The sequence below is a fragment of the Epargyreus clarus genome, unplaced genomic scaffold (assembly GCF_041222505.1).
Source record: "Epargyreus clarus isolate Ecla_fem2 unplaced genomic scaffold, WU_Ecla_fem_2.2 ptg000034l, whole genome shotgun sequence".
Classification (NCBI taxonomy): Eukaryota; Metazoa; Arthropoda; class Insecta; order Lepidoptera; family Hesperiidae; genus Epargyreus; species Epargyreus clarus.
This window is the reverse complement of record NW_027332239.1, coordinates 10,405,989-10,424,812: the sequence shown is the minus strand read 5'-3', so window position 1 is coordinate 10,424,812 and position 18,824 is coordinate 10,405,989. Positions and strand designations below refer to the sequence as shown.

Genomic DNA, 18,824 nt, shown 5'->3' with positions numbered 1-18,824 from the left:
CAATTAGACGAACTAGGTCCACTTGACGTATTGCAAAGCAACTTGCACGTTCACATTTACATAAATTAAACATACCTACTGCATTTACTAAGTTACTCACATAGGTAAGTATTTCTAAATGTCATTCACTTATTTAAAATATACAAATAGAAAATATTTAATAGATTTAAAACCCCGACAAAGTAACTAGATTAATGATACATAGACACCTACTTATTTTCAGATAAAGGACAGGTCATTATGAGTTAGAGTTATAGTTACTATAAATCAATCTAATGGACCAAAATGAAAAGCTAAATCAAAATCCTTGCGTACTACTTGTATATTAAAATCCTTCGGATTAAGAGACAGTATGTTACTCCCTTAAAACTCCACACATTTGTCGAAAGTTCAATTTAAATGAACTCAGTAGACTCTTATCGTTATTGCAATGATTTCCATAACTTAACAATCAATGGCTATTGGAAAGTCTCAAACAAACACTTCAACTTTATCTATTAGTATACATGTAGATATCATATCCGTGATGCAGTGCTAGGAAGAAACCGAGCGTATTTCCGACTGCAAAAGATTGCATGTCCGTTTTCCCGTCACCAATAAAAGCCATAATAAGACTGGCAGCGTCACCATATCACCTTGATCTATATCTATGTATTATAAAACTATAGCTTGTTTGTTTGTTCAAACATCTCGTACAATTTCTAGATAGGTTTTAAAAACGTTTTGTGTTCGAACACACACTTTTAGTGTTTTCAACACCTAAGAAAAATATACTTATGTTAAGGTCTAAGATCTTATTCTGTACCTATTTTTTCATGCATCCCTCACCATGAAAATTTAAAACATAATAAAGCCTTTAATGTGAATAAATTCCCCATTCTCAATTCTCCCATATTCTAATTTCGTGTTAGCCGTACGATGACAGTATTTATATGCTCCATAAACTTCATACTAGCAACAAAAACAAAATGTGTATATACAAAAATATGTATAACATAAGGCAATACACGAAGAATACAAACATGCGATACAGGTATCACCTTTATCTAATGTTTTCAGATAGTGATGTCGTTCTAGCCGATATTTGTCTAAAAGTTTAGTGGAGTTAAAATAATCTTGTGTAAGCAAAATGATGCATGCCTTCATTGTTTTTAAATGAAATAATAGGGGCTAAGGACCTTTTTCTTATCACGCGAGTTTGTCTCATTGCATGCGTGATTAAGGTGCAGTCTCTTTGTGTCATGCGTGCGTGTGGCCTATTGGACAAGAAAAGTATGATTACTTGTTATGATAGGGTACGTGTGGCATGTATTCGATCCAAATCGTGACAGGAAGAGGGTCAGCGACTGGTGATCAGCGACCTTTAATCTGTGTTACTAATTTACTATAACTTCTGACTTACAGCAACAGTTAGCCAATTAAAGTTTTTCGAACACTTTCCTATTTTCCGTTGATGATTATGCACGCCTAGTCACATTGAATAATTACTTTAATATTATTATACACGGAAAGGTAATAGATCGCATACAATCAAATTATAAGGAATAAATCATTACAGATTATTTTAAAATTAATTAATTGAATAAGAAAAATGTCCAACTTGTCTATTCGTGTAATTTGAATGCAAATGGTATTGTCTTATTATGACTAAAGAAAATGTAAATCCTGAATCCTCACTGTAGAAAACTTGTGGAAGCACTCAAGAATATTAAAATTTTATTTTCTTGACAAGAATAAATGAATTTTTAAGGTTTGTACAATAATATAATTAATACTGTACTTCTAAATTAGCAAGTAAGTACCAATGAAGTTCGAAAGTGCTTACACTTATTGAATTAACATAGAGATATGTTGTTGAATGTCACATAGATTGAGAGATTTGTACATAACTACATACTATATGAAGAAGCTTATCTTTAACTAACCAAAGGGACAAGCACAAACAATTTGGCCGTCATCCACAAGTACCCCAAAACTGAGTTTTATTTTTAACTTCATTGTATGATAGGTGTAATTTACTTTATTTTTAGGTCAATGTGTTAAATTAAATCTACAAACATTTCACATCATGAGTTTGTCTGTCCGTTTATCCTATAAGCATTACTACACCCTTCCGACCACTATGAAACATTAGGGTATGTTAAGTATAATCAAGTGATTTCTATGAATTATTTATTTTTGTGGCAGAGCACATCTGTCCGGGTCCACTAGTACTCACATAAAACATAAAAGACCTCAAACATAATAACTTCACTGTCTCCTTGCGACAAGATTGATAACTCAGGACGTTTCCGCGTCATTGAGTAACGTGTTTACCTTTTTCTACACTTTAAAAGTCATATAGTCTCGCCTATCTGTAACACGATCGACAATTACGCCCATTTCAATTTTCGTAACACCATTTTGTGCGACACGCCTAATCCCACATGGGTTTTTTATTAGAGTTGTCATGCGATCATAAAAAGTGAAACCGTTTTCACTTCGTATCATACGGTTAACTGTTGCAAAAAAATTAAATATAAAGTATGCAAGTATTTAACCTGACCTCGACTGATCAATTAAATTTTATACAGTAGTGTTGTATAACTTTTTTTGGTAACTTCAGTTAGAATCTCGTTACTTACTATAATTAGCTAGATGTAAACACAATGAGGAACTAACTGTTCAATGATTTATTTTTCTCGAGGGTTAAAGCATGCACAATAACAAAAGTCTCAATCAGTATTAGTCTTTTCCCGCGACTTTACTCGCTTGGTCTTTATTTTTATATGTACATTGTTCATTTCAAGTAAAATTTTTCAAGTAATTTCTATGCTGCCTTCGAATACATTGATTTATTTTCTATTATGTCATCGGTGAAGTCATAATTATATTTTCTGATCATCTGATAGTAGCGTACGTGACCTATTAAAAGAGACCCTTAAATATGAAAGTTAAAATGAAATTGAGATAAAATATATTACTTCTGCCCTATAAACAGCAGTTATAAGCTTTAAGTACTGTGTTCCGCTTTGAAGGGTGTTGAAGGGTGTCATGCTCATACTTATCCGAGGTGTTCCAACTTAGTCCTCGATTCAATCGTCTTTGCATGATGCTCGAATTAATAAACATACAAAATACAGTTGTTTTATACTCAGTATCAGCTTACAGGGACAATTAATGATTGACCACTACATTAAGCACATTTATAAATAGGACAGCAAAAATAAACTGCGACCTACTCATTTTAAGTACTCCAAACCACGGAATGAAGGTCATAGGACGTTGGAACACGATAACGTGGGCATTCAGCTGATGTTATATCATATTAATAATAAAATTGGCCAAGTGCGAGTAGAATTCGTATATGGAACATTCTGTACCAGGTACCTATATAAAACGCACCCTCGTATTGTTTATATTTTTAGCATTTTTTGTGTTAGCAGCTATGGTCATGCATTTCGAAAATTTAAAGTGTCTACTTATTACGGTTCAATAGATAAACCGAAATATCCCTCCTTCTTTAAACTTTCTATACAAATTTAAATATTACAATCAGAGCCCCTAGCGGATTGTGTCAGAACTAGGAAATCGTATGGGCCAATACGTAAACAAATACCAAAACAGGCATATTTGTCGAAATGTAAAAACTCCTGGCAACGGTACAGGTCCCGATTTACTCTTCTTTTGGACACGGAACCCTAAAAACGACGTTGCCAGAACAAACATGTGAAATTACACCGATAGTCGGAGAGTAGCCATTATTACGTGGCTTATTGCGCTTATCGCACAGCAAGCAGGCTCATCCGGACAAAGGATTAGCTGGCTATATTTGGAGTAGGTACGAAACATACGATTGTGTACTTCTGATAAATCTCGTGTTGACATTGGCACAACTACTTATCGGACAGCCGCTCCGTAGAGCCTTCGCACACACATCTGTTTACCTATTATGGTAGGTTTTCGTGATAGTGCATAATACCCAATATATAATTGCGATTGTGAATAAAAGTATGAATGCGTTTCGTAATAAACTTTTTATTTATGGCAATTTATTCGGATTACGTCATCACGTGATATTAACGACAAAATATATAGTTAGTTGCGTAAGAAGAGGAAGAAATGGAATTAAAATTTAACGTAAATATATTTTTGCTACACTCTGGTGGACAGTTACTAGATAGAAATCATTCAGCTAAAAAAACAAAGACAAACAGTGAATAAGAACCGACAACAGATATTTCAGATATTTCACAAGCTGATATATCACAAGGAGATAATCTGTATCAAAATAATCTGTACGAAGACACGTTTTAGAGACGACATGTTTAAATCCTTCAATATATCAACTTTATCTTTTGACATCGTTGATAAAGGCGCAGACTTTAGGTAATATCTCATAGGGACATCGTCACTGAAGGGTGAATTTGGAGAAGCAAATATAAACCGTATTAGTATGTATGAAAGGGCTACACGAGTTGGTCGTACAGAGCGATTAGTGGATTACTATTTCTACCTAATAACAACAGTGTTAGGCGCTGCTGTGTTCCGGTTTGAAGGGCGTGGTAAAGGGAGACAGACTTTTCCGAGGCGTTCCAGCTTAGTACTCAGGGGTGGCGGCGTATCTGTGGCCGACCTCAGGTAGGAATATCTAATCCTATCTGGGGTTGATTACAGATGTCCATGGGCGGCAGTAGCCACTTACCATCAGGTGGACTGCATGCTCGTCTGCTACTCTTATATTATAAAAAAAAAAAAGATTAGTGGACCTTCTATCAGTTAAAGACTAAACCGTCCTTTCAATCAAACAAGAGGTTTACAGACACGGAAACATTGTGTAAATGGCCTATTAGCGATTAGCTACTGATGACTGATCGCGTTGATACATATCATTTCCGTTATACTAGTATCACTTGTAAGCTTAATCTTTATCTGTATCGATAAAAAGATTTTTACTTGTCTGACATTGATACACTTTTTCATGCTCTACTATTTAATTATGAAATGTCAAATTCATGATATCAAGATTTGACAGTTTCATATAAAGAAATGTTAAATAGAAATTATATTGGGTTATGGAACAAATAACCGATTATTATAAATATTTATAAACTTAAAGCAACCGTTACGGTATTACGTATTATTATGCAATTAAATATCTTGTGAAAAGTCCGCTTATGACCTAAAAAAAAAAAGCCAATGACACTCACAAGTTGACTACAAATATAAAAACGCTTCATACTTCAAAACCCGAATCCACAAACCTACATTCCACCGAAAATCATTACCCTCCTTCTGGCGCAGTCGGGTAAAAATGGTACCACATTTGTAGATGACAAAGGCATAAAAAGTCTGTAAAATATACGTTCACATTTTCACTCTGTGGTCAACTTGGACCTGTGGTCGAGCAACGAAGACTACAAGCGGGTTGCATAAAAAGCCTGTTTAAGGTTTGCGTTAAAGTTAAATTTTACAAGAACTTTGACGACACCGATGGAATGTAACCAATCTGTGTTGCACCAATTTATTTGTCATAAATGTCGTTTGTATCGCTGTCACCACAGTTTTTAGTCGACGTTGACAGAAACGGAAGTTCACAAATACAATAACTTTAACCGATCGAAATCGAACGGTTAATGTTAAGTGTTAATTTTGACGTAATTTCAACCTCAACTAGAATGGTGACACAAATTATTTTTTAATCGTGGACGTTTGAAGCTCGATTTAGGCTTTTGTAAATGTTAAAGTTACACGGTGCAACCCACCCTAAGTATCCATACTTTTACAAACTGGCAGTCATGATCGCAAATCGATTTCCAAGCTCGAGTAAAAGCGTTACTAACCGAACACGGAATAGCAAGTGACATCTTTAGCACAGACACTGTCACTTTAGAAGAGGGAAGTGATGGTAATACCAACTATGAATTGCAGTAAAATATGTTAGACAGAAATTAACATTTATCACTATAATTATATTTCTTGTTAATCGTGGGAACGAAACGTGGAAAATAATAATCGTAACGCTAAGGATGGACAATTTTTCTCATTAAATATTTCTAGAGTGAGACTAATATTATAATATCTTTAGCTGCAGCCAATTTCATATCCTACTGCCGGGCACGGGTCTCTCACGACGACGGCTTTGGAATTTAGCAACATAGTCAGTTAAAAGAAGAAGGATAAGAAATTATACTGCTTAGGTTTAATAAATAAAATAATATTGTATCATATTAATGTATGCGACTTCGTCCCAAGCTAAAATACAATATATTTTTTTATTTTTTTTATAATGTAAGAGTAGCAGACGAGCATGCAGTCCACCTGAAGGTAAGTGGCTACTGCCGCCCATGGACATCTGTAATCAACCCCAGATAAGATAAGATATTCCTACCTGAGGTCGGCCACAGATGCGCCGCTACCCCTGAGGACTAAGCTGGAACGCCTCAGAAAAGTCTGTCTCCCTTACCACACCCTTTAAACCGGAATACAGCAGCGCCTAACACTGCTGTTATGAGGTAGAAATAGGTGTGGCGGTAGTGCCGCCGGAGTCGAACCACAAAGGGTTCTACCACCTTCATAATCTATTTTTCCTGGTACGTTTGGCGTTGAGTACAGACTTATTGTATCGTCTTTATTTGTCGTTTTGAAAAAAACACTTACCATTTATTCAAACGCCCTAAAAGAAGTATAATTTCAAAAATCCCTTGCTATTTGGCTAAATCGCGTCTTTAATAACTTTACCACATCTAAACGAAACCCATTAGTAATCTGAAGCGTAAATAATCAAGAATATGGCTCATTAAGTAATTTTACTGTAAAGTGTTCTGAATTTGCCATAGCTATAACTCAAAGAGTTCTCTGCATTATTCATAGCCCGCACATGCACAACAATTATAGGAATTGCGTGAATTACAACAAATAAAACGTGGCATACTTATTTATTTAGAAAATTGCAAGGCAATGTAATGTAATATAGTTTTTGAACAGTTTAATCTAATTAGCTACATAAATAAATAGAAATCAGCTTTTAGTTTTAGTAGCTGAAGAGTGTGGATGCCGGCTACTTTTATAGCAGGCAATCATCTTAGTCCTCGGCAATGACAACACAACTAGCTTCAAATAGAAGACTCTACGTGGTATAGATGTCTATGGGCAGCAAAATTGAAAAGTAATGTTACAAAACTTCTAGCGGTAAAATTGAACCTGACTTCGGCACGTGTAATCATTATTTTATTCCAAAAGTAATTTTTATTTATAGTCAAAATCTAAACCCTATCTCTAAGGATAAACATAACTTAAACACACATGAAGTTATCCCTAATATAATTATATTTTTAGAGTAACATGTAAAAATACACGAGCGGGACCGCGCGCGGAGCCTAGTTCTGTACAGAATCGATAGAGCTAATCAGTGCTTTACATAAGTACGCACTCAATAACTGAAAGCGTAGGCGTTTATACCAGCTATAAATTTTTCACTTGTGTATATAAACGAAATCACACTTCAAAGGCGTGGAGTGTGCGCAAGAAGGCTACTGTATCATTATTTACGAGCCAAAGATTTTTCATTTGTTACGCAAGAGGCTTTTTTAGACGAACGGGAATCCTTCAAAAGTGCTATGGAATAGACATGGTTATGTGGGATGTTAAAGACGCCCGATGGCCGTCCTGAGCGCTGTTATATACAAGCTGCTATATAATGTAGTAGTAATAGTAACAGATAAACATACAGTCCACCCAATGATACCTAAGTGGCTACTGCCGCCCACTGAAATCCGTAATCAACCCAGGTAGATTAGATTCCTACCTGAGGTCGGCCACAAATGCGCGGCAACCCCGGAAGACTAAACTGGAACACCTCGGAAAAGTATGCTTCACTTACCACACCCTTCAAGCCAGAACACAGTAGCGCTAAACACTGTTGTTATTAGGCAGTAATCATTGCGGTGGTGTTGCCGTCAGAATCGAACCAATGTGTAAGAAGACTCCGGGATCACTAATGGAACGCAATCGTAAGCGTGGAGCCCTTAACGGGTTTTGCTTAAGAAAAACACGTTTCACTCTTTCCATATCTTCGGGTGTGTAGGACTGTACCCTTACCATGAATTCTTACGTTTTGACAAATATAACTGTTTTGGTATTTGTTTAGGTATTTGCCCATACAATTTCCAATCAGCCCTAGTGAATTGTGTCGGAACTTGGAAATAGTATGGGCCAATACGTAAACAAATACCAAAACAGTCACATTTGTCAAAACGTAAAAACTCATGGTAAGGGTACTGTTTACGACTACGTATGTAGTCGGAACGTTGGAAAACTAATGTAACAATTGTGTTATATAATATGCAGTCAATTGATGAGTATCATAAAAAGATAAATAAATTAACATTTTACAACTTATTGCACGTCGTATTTTAATAACTATTAACTATTAAGTACTTAACTGTATATTAATTGCATGTTAATAAATCTCTTTAGAGATGTTGTAATAATCCAAGTACTATTTATTCATAATTATTATTATTTCTAAAAAATAAACCTATTTAGGTTAATTGATAATCCTTTTTTTTTTTGTTCACGAGGGGGAAACCTTCAAAAGGTACCCGGCGCCGTGGGAGCGACGCAGGGTTATGTGGGATTTTTACCGCACTAGAACCCCCCCGATGGCCGTCCTCAGCGCTGCGTAGAGGGCTCCGGGATCTCCAAAGGAACGCAACCGGAGTCCTCTTAGCGCGTTGCCCCGTCGGGCTTGGCCAGGTGAGCTTGACGCTCGCCACACCATCTGGTGTGTACGACGGCATGCGACCACACATTCCGCCGCCCTTCCCGGGGTCGCTTACCGAGCGGTTCGAGCTCCCACACTTACCGCCCGCAACCCCGGATTGATAATTGATAATCCTACCCATTCGAATCGAGTACTTAAATTCTTTATGTCATTTGAAACGACAAATCCAAAACATACAATTGTAAGATCATTCAGACGTACACAATTACACACATAACACGCAATTTCAGGATTAAATCTAGAAGCTGACAACAATAGAAACTTGATATTGGGCTAATTTATACAAATTGTACACTGTGACATATAAAGTGGTCGTAACATATCACACGTTACAAAACAATTACATCTCCTTGATCTTGTTGCACTCGCCAATTGAAATGTAAATCAGAGAGGGAAATAAGTTATGTAATCAGTAACCATTTGCACTCGTATATCAAGTAGTGATAGGTTTGTGGTTGAAACTCGGACTCTTAATATGGGGGAAGGGGCAAGGTTCATATCCCAATCATTTCCTCAGACCTCCAGACCTTATGATTATTTAAAAATTTGGTACCCCTAAACCTATTACTGTCCCCCTGTTGGTCACTAGTCACCTCTCAAGATCAGTCTAACGCGCTGGCCAAGTGCGAATTGGGAGACTCCTCAAACTTTTGGGAGTTTTATTGTAAGAGCCTCTCAAGCGTATAGGTTCAAAATTTAGTCCGTGTTAGAAATTCATGATCCCTTGGTTAACCAGTGAAGAAAATCATGGTGAGTCCAGATAGGAGACCCGTACCCAGCTGTGGGACAGTAATGGGTTGATGACAAATCATTTGCGGTTATGTCCATGCGCAATATAAATTTATTTCACGAATGTCACCTTGTACGTATACATAATCTGGTGAAAGTTCACAAGCAGGCCTGTTTTATTTGTTTTACACCTATAGAATGTTTATCCCAATGCAAGGAAGGTTTATCTTTTTCGCGGTTACCGTTGTATATTTGTAATATTCTTTACTAAATCATATCTTTCAAACTAGGAGACGGATTTCTATAATTAAGGTATTGATAACCTAAGTGACCTTTGAGATACCATTCTTAAAAGTACCTTTTCTTTTCAAACACTGCAATAAGCAATAAGAGTGTCAAATTATAGGGGTCTTTATAAAGATCCCCCTAATACGAAAGAAATGAGAAGTACACTTTATAATCTAAATATATATAACTCAAAGGGACTGACTAACATAGTGATCTATCAACGCACAGCCCAAACCACTGGACGGATCAGGCTGAAATTTGGCATGCGGGTAGATGTTATGACGTAGGCATCCGCTAAGAAAGGATTTTGATCAATTCTACCCCCAAGGGCATAAAATAGGGGATGAAAATATTACTTCGTAACGCGAGCGCAGCCGCGGGCAAAAGCTCGTACTACATAATATTATTATTTTAGCGACCCAACACCATGTAGATATTATGCAGTTTTTTAGTTTTTAATAAATACTGGTTATTTAACGATAAGTTAAGCGGCAAATGCATAAGATATTCGATTTGTGTGGAAGCGAAGCGGTTAATCTCGCTGAATTACTTTTGCGGACAAATCCTTGAAAAACCAATAACCCTATTCGGTATTCTTAAATGTCAAGTGTCTTGATCACTTTTTAATTTGGTTAGACCTACACATAAAGTTAGTCGTGTTTATCGATAAATAATTGCCCAAGTGCAAGTCAAGCTCGCACCCGGAAGGTTCCGTAACACCAAAATTTTCATTTTTTTAAGTTTTTCAACTTTTTGAAGTGAAAACATCTTTAGCGGCGTTGTGCACTTTTTGTGATGGGTAAAAAATGTCAAACTTGTGTCTGGACACGTGGCCTGATTGAAAATTCGTAAGACAGCAAAGCAAACTGCAAAAGTCATGATGTCATCCGGTGTCAGCATAGAAAAAATATTCAGGCCACCTTAAGATTTTTAATCAGCTACTTATTCCTTTGCGGCTTTAGTTACATAAGAAAATAATGTAAGCGTAGCCGCTAAAGTAAATTACTCAATAAATGCCTTTAAAAATTTTGCTAACCAAAACAAAGTAACGGTAGTATCAAAACCCACGCATCATACCCATAACTTTTGTTTTCATCATAACAGCTTATAAAGATTAGATTATATAGTTTCGACCTTCCTTAAAAATTACTTTCTTTATTGTTGAACGAACATTTATATACATTTGGCCTTTACCCAATATGCCCTCAACCGGGCCCTTAATACATGATACTTTCCGCATGAATGAAATTCGCTGTTATGTTACCTTATGAACCTTTTCACACAGTCATAACTACCACCAAAACATACAGGACGACACGAAAGAGATATATATTTTCGATAAAATGTTGACTATTACAAAAAATACTATTGTGAAACGCACATAAAAATTGGCCGATAAAATACGTAGCCTATAATTATAAACATAGTTTTTTTTATAATGTTAGAGTAGCAGACGAGCATGCAGTCCACCTGAAGGTAAGTGGCTACTGCCGCCCATGGACATCTGTAATCAACCCCAGATAGGATTAGATATTCCTACCTGAGGTCGGCCACAGATGCGCCGCTACCCCTAAGGACTAAGCTGGAACGTCACGGAAAAGTCTGTCTCCCATACCACACCCTTCAAACCGGAACACAGCAGCTCCTAACGCTGCTGTTATTAGTTAGAAATAGGTGTGGCGGTGGTGCCTCCGTAGTCGAACCACAAAGGGTTCTACCACCTACAAATAGTAAAACAACTCAATCATAAGTTTTTGAAAAAGAAACTGCGTAATTAAGTATGTATATTAATAAGAATATTTTTAAATCACTCGGATTGCCAGTTGAATCTAACCACACCCTCTTATGTTTTAACTCATCTTTTCGACTACTTCAATACGACACACGCCTTAAAACCTCAACGATGGTGTTGCAGCGAGTTTGTGGAGATACGGTTTAGTACCGACGACCTCCAACAAGGTTTTATGAGTTTTACAACTTAACTAATCACACCAACTAGTATAAACGACTATTTTTAAACGTTGAAGCAAGGAAGGTATTATATTCTTGGTAATAAACATGTGGCATACACAAATTTCCCGAAGAAAAAGACATGCATTTAGACCTTATACATAAAGGTGTCTATCTCAATTATTGCAAACAGCTGTAACGAAATATGATACGCCTGTAATTTATCAACACATTTAAAGTAATTGAAGTTGATTTTTCTAATCAGCGTTGATTTTCAATGCTACAATTATTTTCTAGAACGTAAAATCAAGCAATTTATACACTAGGTTCCAAACGTTAAAATGGGCTTATAATTTGTAATTCATTGTAACTACGCCTCTTACTGTTGTCAGTACGTAATCGATGACGTTCGTTTTGAGTTTTATACAACTACGGAGGGTAATGTTTTTCGACCTTATGTATAAGTCTCATTCTTTAACACGTTTTACAGCCTAAACGGCTTGATGGATTTTAATTTATAAGCAGTCGTTTACACGTACAATTATCCTCAGAAGAAGAGTAAATTTTAAGAACGTACCCTTAGTAACTGTTATGTATAATACATTTGGACATACGACCTGTCCAAATTGGTATTTAGTTCATAACAGTCAGAAATAATACGCGTAATACGATTAGACTTACTTAAATACGTCTAATCGCCTTACAATACCATAATTAACACAAAAACAATTCTAGTTCATTTGAATACGCTTTCTTACGTATTGGCTTTTGTAAATATCGAAATTCTTCGAACCATATTGAATTAACAGCGGAGCCGAAGCGAAATGTACACTTTTAGGGTTCCGTAACCAAAGGGTAAAAACGGAACCCTATTACTAAGACTTCGCTGTCTGTCCGTCTGTCACAGGGCTCTATTTTTGAACCATAATAAACACTTGAATTTTTTACAGAGAATGCATAACAGTGGCCGCTATAACAACAAATACTAAAAATAAAATAAAGTTGAATATTAAAGGGGGTCTCCTTACAACAAACCGGTATTTTTCGGCATTTTTCGATTTAACTTTTAAAGTGATTTAGGAAGACAGTTGAAATTTTGTACAATCAATTGTACAAAATACAAATAAGAACAATAAAACATATTTTAATGTGTTTATTTTATAAAAATAGGTAAAATACATATATTGCACTTTTGGTGGTACGGAAGCCTCCATGTGCGAGTTCGACTCGTACTTGGCGAATTATTTGGATTAAATGGGCTTCCACGATAAGCTCGTTTTATGCCGATATTTTGACCCAGTTGCACGGTATCGCGGCAAAAGTTAAACACCGGTACAATAAATTTTATTCTTAACGAGCTCCCGCACGCGGCTTCGCTTGCCCCTTCATTCACGGTGCTTAAATTTTATGCATTTACATTTTCGTTACAAAACAAAAAACATAAAGGGATTTTTATGTTTTAGTGTCATAAAAATCTTTACGACTTTTAAAGGTCATTTTAACATTTCACTACATATCGACTTAAATACATTTACTTTTCCATCTCAATTGTAAGACCTATTCAAAGATAACACGCTAAGATACAAGATTTTTCTAATCCTTCGTTAAGATTTAAGAAACAAACATGCAGACCACCTAATGGTAAATAATCACTGCAGCCCGTACACATCTGTAACTAACTCCACACAGAACATATACCTGAACAGATACCTAAAGATATTGAGATTGTCGCCTCATATGTAAGTCAATACATGTATGGATGTACCATACCATACCATGTAATTTAATTGATGTCGATAATATCACGGTTTCGGAACATACATAGTGCCAATATTCGCCAAGTAAAACGATGTAAGATACGAATGTATGTATGTGTAGACGGACGGACGGACAAATATAAGGTTCAATTCAATTTGCTCACGAAACCGTAATAAAAAGTAACACGTCGCCGCAATGACGTGCAATATAGCCGTATTTGTATTTACATCGTCCCTACAAACGGAACCTACGCACACACGATCAATACACAGCAGGGTACTTGTTAAACGATTCATTAATGCCATAATGAGGTATTCAATACTCATAAAATATTCAATTATGTACCTATGTGTGTATCGCTAGAGGAATCATACATCTTCATATATTATGCTATGCATCGTCGTTGTGAGATAAGGCTGACCGCCCATTATCCAGCGCTTAAGCACCTTATTAATCGATGATTTGCCCCCAAAGCATTGACATTATGAAATTTCTGTACACCAGAAGTGTTCAAATTTTGATCTTGTGTGGTTAAATATTGAAACTAATCTACGAGTTGGTCAAGCGATAGTAGCAAATGTGTAGTCAGCCTAAAGCTGTTTACTATTTATAATCAATACTCAAACCTTAACTTACAATTAGTCAAAGATTCAAAGGCATTTTGCAAACAAACATTTTGCAAGAAAAACAGCTGTGCAAATTATGTGTCTATTAATATGTTTGTATTGTATTAAATATTAGCTCCTAAAAATATTGTTATCAGCTACTACTATTGCTAACTGAAACACTATTTATAAAATAAATATTTGTTTCACATATGCATAGAAAATTCAAAATATTCCATTGTTAAAAGTTATTAAACTTCAGTGATTTAAAAAAGTAAAAATAGAGTTTTATAGTAATTAAAAGTAGTACCTGCGAGCCAAGTGGAGCCGTTCTTGTGTTGTGAGGTGCTCCACCTGGGCCATCTCCGACACCAAGTCTGCATGCTCCATATTTCCTTATCTACAATCAGAAACTCAAATCATATTTCTTGCTTAACAATAATCTACATTTTATATGTATATCTAAAGTTAATAGAAGAAGTTCGATCAACCAAGTTCGATCAAGTATTAACTCTACACCTATTTTTATAGTAAAACATTTCTTTCAGTGGAAAAGTGTGGATGCCAGCCGATTTAAATTTGAGGTGACTTAGTACTTAAGAGTGACAAAGCATCTGTGACTTAGGGACGTAGGGATCCCTTGTTCAATATAGACTTGGTTACAGATGTTTATGGGCTGCAGTAATTACTTACGATCAGGTGGACAGCAAGCTACCACAATCTTATACAAAATATACATATATAAATAAACGTTTTTCACACTCACAGCCCCACACTAGGATTCCCTGTGTGGGTGCCATGGACACACACATAGACAGATACACAAACACCCAGACCCAGAAACAGAAATCTAAATTCATCATTTAGATATCTGTCTGGCCGGGGATTAAACCTGGGACCTTTTGCGCGTTCGACCGGTATGGTGGCCACTCTGCCACGCGGGTATTATAAACTGCTCTATAAATGTTGATGAAATATTTATTTATTTATTGTAACACTAACAGAAAGTTAAGCTACAAAAGGGCAAACATAATGCCTGATGGCATTTTCTACCAGTCAACCCTGGGTGAATAGAGAAAGTTTAGTTGGTTCCAACTTAAAAATATGTCCTTAAGCCCCAATATGTGGGGTAACAATATCTAAAATGTTTTTTATGTTTGTAAAATGTATTTCCGAGCCCATTTGTAATCTATAAATTCTGTGATAAGTTTAAAGTGGTCTCTAGCAACATTGTTATTGCACTGTTTCACTTAGAATACAGATATGTAAAGGGTGCATACAAATGAATGGTGATTGCCCATGCCTGTATATTTACCACACAATAGATGAGGTTATGGTAAATGTAAATATTATGCATTAGCATTGAAGAAATATAAGTCTATTTGTTGTGTTTCTAATATAGATACCTCGGACTTAGCGATTGGTGGAACCGAGTGGTAACCGCATAAGTCGAATTCGCGTAAGTCGGGATATGCATGTAAATAATATAGTATGGTATGATTCCGAATGTGTTGACTCGGCGACAAATACGAATGCTTACATGAATAATTGTAGGGATAGTAAGCATATTATTTATAATCGGGAGTTGCGGGACACTCAAACCTAAGGAGAATCGACGAGATATGAAAATCGCGTAACTCCGAATTCGCGTAAGTCGGAGTAGCAAAAGTCGAGGTATTAGTGTATATTGAAATAGGTATTTAAAAAATGCATTTTAGATATTGTTCACAGTAAGGACAAATTTAATGATTTTGTTTTTATTAAATGAAAACACCGACGAGCATACAATTCATCTAATAGTAAATGGTCACTTTGCCTCTGGTAATCTTTAATCAGCAATGTAGAATTCAGTCACTACTTAAAGTTGCTCTCAGACACATCGCCAATTTAAAGGACTACATTTGACACCTATTTTTTTTTTATAGTATAGTAGTAGCATACAAGCGTGCCGTCCACCTGAACCCCAGGTAAGATTTGATATTACTACCTGACTTCGGCCACCATATAGCCGTGCACTAAATTATGTTCTTGTATCTAATATGATCCTTATCCTTTAGTTGTGAAAATGACATAGATAAAATGGGCAGCCAGACAAATAAAACTTCTTAATTGAGAAGTTATTACTTGGCTAATTAGTAAAGGCGCAAGAATCTCGAGCGCTTCTCTTGTTGTCTTCCTTGACCCATGAATTAGTTTACATTTATCTTATATATAAAATTCTCATGTCACAATGTTAGTTACCATACTCCACCGAAATGGCTTTACCAATTTTTACCAAATTTTATATCCATATTCAGTAGGTCTGAGAATCGGCTACAATCTATTTTTCATACCCCTAAGTGATAAGGGTTGTTCACCCTTAACATTTTTTATTTATATGGCAACACATTGTTTGCTGGGTCAGCTAGTATTACAATAAAATAGTGAAAACATTGCACAACTTCTTTGCTATAATTATTACTATATTTCTTAAAAAGGACTTCATACAGTGAAAGTATGTAAAAACAGGCTTTTTCCTAATGACTAAATCTAATCTGGTGTAACTATAGCTTCACTATGTCTTATTTCGCATCTTTTTTCTGTTGTTTGAAATAAATATGGATGTAATCTAATCTTGAAAATACTTTAATACTTTCCATCAATGTAATTTTTCTTTTAATTTAAATCTTGATGCTGTTGTTTTTTATAAAATTGTTGTACTCAAACTTATTTGAGTAATAACTTTACATATATCATATGACATTTACATCAACTTTAAAATACTAGATATATTGGTAGCAACATATTGACGTACAGAAAACTTAGTTTACAATAATTTATAGATAAGTCAAGAACTGATAAGATAAGAATAAAGTAGCATTGAAAGGTGCTTAATCGATGAATGATTCCACACTCAACGTAATTCAAAATAGCAAGCCGTGTGGCACTCGCAAAAACTTTGTAAACAAAATCAACTAAGCTCCCGCTATAAGAAAAAGAATGTACACAAAACGACTTTTAGAAAGGGACCCACACTTCCAAAACTACGTCATAACGGAAACTATAAATATTATAACTTAAACCACAAAATGTATACATTAATCCAATCTATTTTATAAAACATTTCAAACTACTTACCGCTATAATTAATTACTACAAAGAATAAGTATGTTTCATTCTTGTATTAATACGTTTACCACACATAATACACACTGGCAAATTATGTTCGTACGTTACATGATTCAATGAGTTTAGATCTGTTTAACATAGGATTTTACAGTTACACCTCATTTTCCGTTATTTTTCATGAAAATTATAAACAAGAAAAATCACATTCACTCACAAACAGTACAACAAGCTGACAAGCGATTCGAATAAGAGAACTAGTGGTGGGTGATAGTGACAAATAACGTCAAAGTGACAAATCACAGTGAACGCTGTTTAAAAATATCACAGTGAATCACCAAAAAATAATATCGATTAATAGCCACTACTAAAATTGTTATTTCATCGTAGTTAGCTACAGTTATTACCGCATTGTACTTAGCTAATTGGATTTTTACTGACTGGAGTTTTTATTTGCGGTACATAAATCCATACATATATTTTTTTCTTTAAATACAATTTCAATCTTATACTAATAATTATAGAATTAATGATAATTGCTCTCACAGATCCAAATGGAAACATAACTACATAAACAAATCAAATGTAACGTAAGTTTAAAATCGAGTTCATTTGAGCCAAGACTGAACATCTCTTAACTCGATGACGGCTGACTAGAATGCCTAGTATTTATAACCCCTTACTTTGGACAAAAATCTTTTTATGTTTATATTTAGTTACGTGCTTGTATATATGGGATATTTCAGGTTTTTTTAATAAAAAGACACAAACAATTTAATTCGCCTTTCCTACCAACAAATAATCCATAATAATAACTTATTAATTCGATGTGATATAGTTCAGGTGATTTATCACAGTGATTTTTGGAACGGAATCACAATCATAATTGTAACGCTTTCTTCTTATTGAGAAGGACAGATTGTATATTATATGTCTACAGATAATTTATAACCAGGTATAGTGAGATGCCGATACAAGCAAATAGAGACAAAAAAACATTTTTTACTACGTAACAGTGTCCATCACGTGACAATTAAATATGAGTGGTCAAATACCTCATTTTTATGGTAAATATTTTAACTTTTACTCCATAAAATACTACGATGCGCTTAGAATAGCTTTGTCACTATTATTGTAAAATTGAATTAATTATTATACCAGATTGTTATAGATGTTGCCAGGTTTGATTCCTTCACATTGACACGTGATTGTGACATTACCAATTCATTAGGATTACCATCATAATAAAATGTATAAAAATAATCGAATGTGTATTTTTGCCTTTTATGTATTACAAGATTACAAGAACCTGAAAGCAAACTGACTTATAACAAAAAACTTTTGATCTAAACTACTGATACGTGAATCACAAGCTAATAATAAGCGCCCGTGATTTGTGATATAGGAACTTATAAGTTGCTTATTATTTAATAATTTTCTATAATGTTATCGTGTATATATTTCACGCTATTCCACGCCACGCTTTGAGATAAGAAGCTATATCCTTCCATTCATATGAGGTTTTACGACTGATCGAGTCGCAACGCCGCAAATTCGCCCATGCAGTCCAATTACATCTACGAGCAGCGCCCCTAGTGGATCGTATAGGAATTAAAATTTGTCTA

The 18,824-nt window shown here is 35.2% G+C and overlaps 1 protein-coding gene across 2 annotated transcripts in view; it reads right to left on the bottom strand.

Moving 5' to 3' along the window:
- MYPT-75D (Myosin phosphatase targeting subunit 75D) overlaps nt 1–17,451 on the bottom strand; it is a 43,537-nt gene extending 26,086 nt beyond the window's left edge. For both annotated transcript variants that reach the window (XM_073091089.1, XM_073091090.1), the window contains exons 1-2: nt 17,212–17,451; nt 14,405–14,494 (exon numbers count right to left, since the gene is read on the bottom strand). In XM_073091089.1, the coding sequence (XP_072947190.1) occupies nt 14,405–14,484 (80 nt within the window). In that variant the 5' untranslated portion in view covers nt 14,485–14,494; nt 17,212–17,451. The remainder of the gene's footprint in view (nt 1–14,404; nt 14,495–17,211) is intronic.
- Between the last annotated feature and the right edge of the window lie 1,373 nt (nt 17,452–18,824).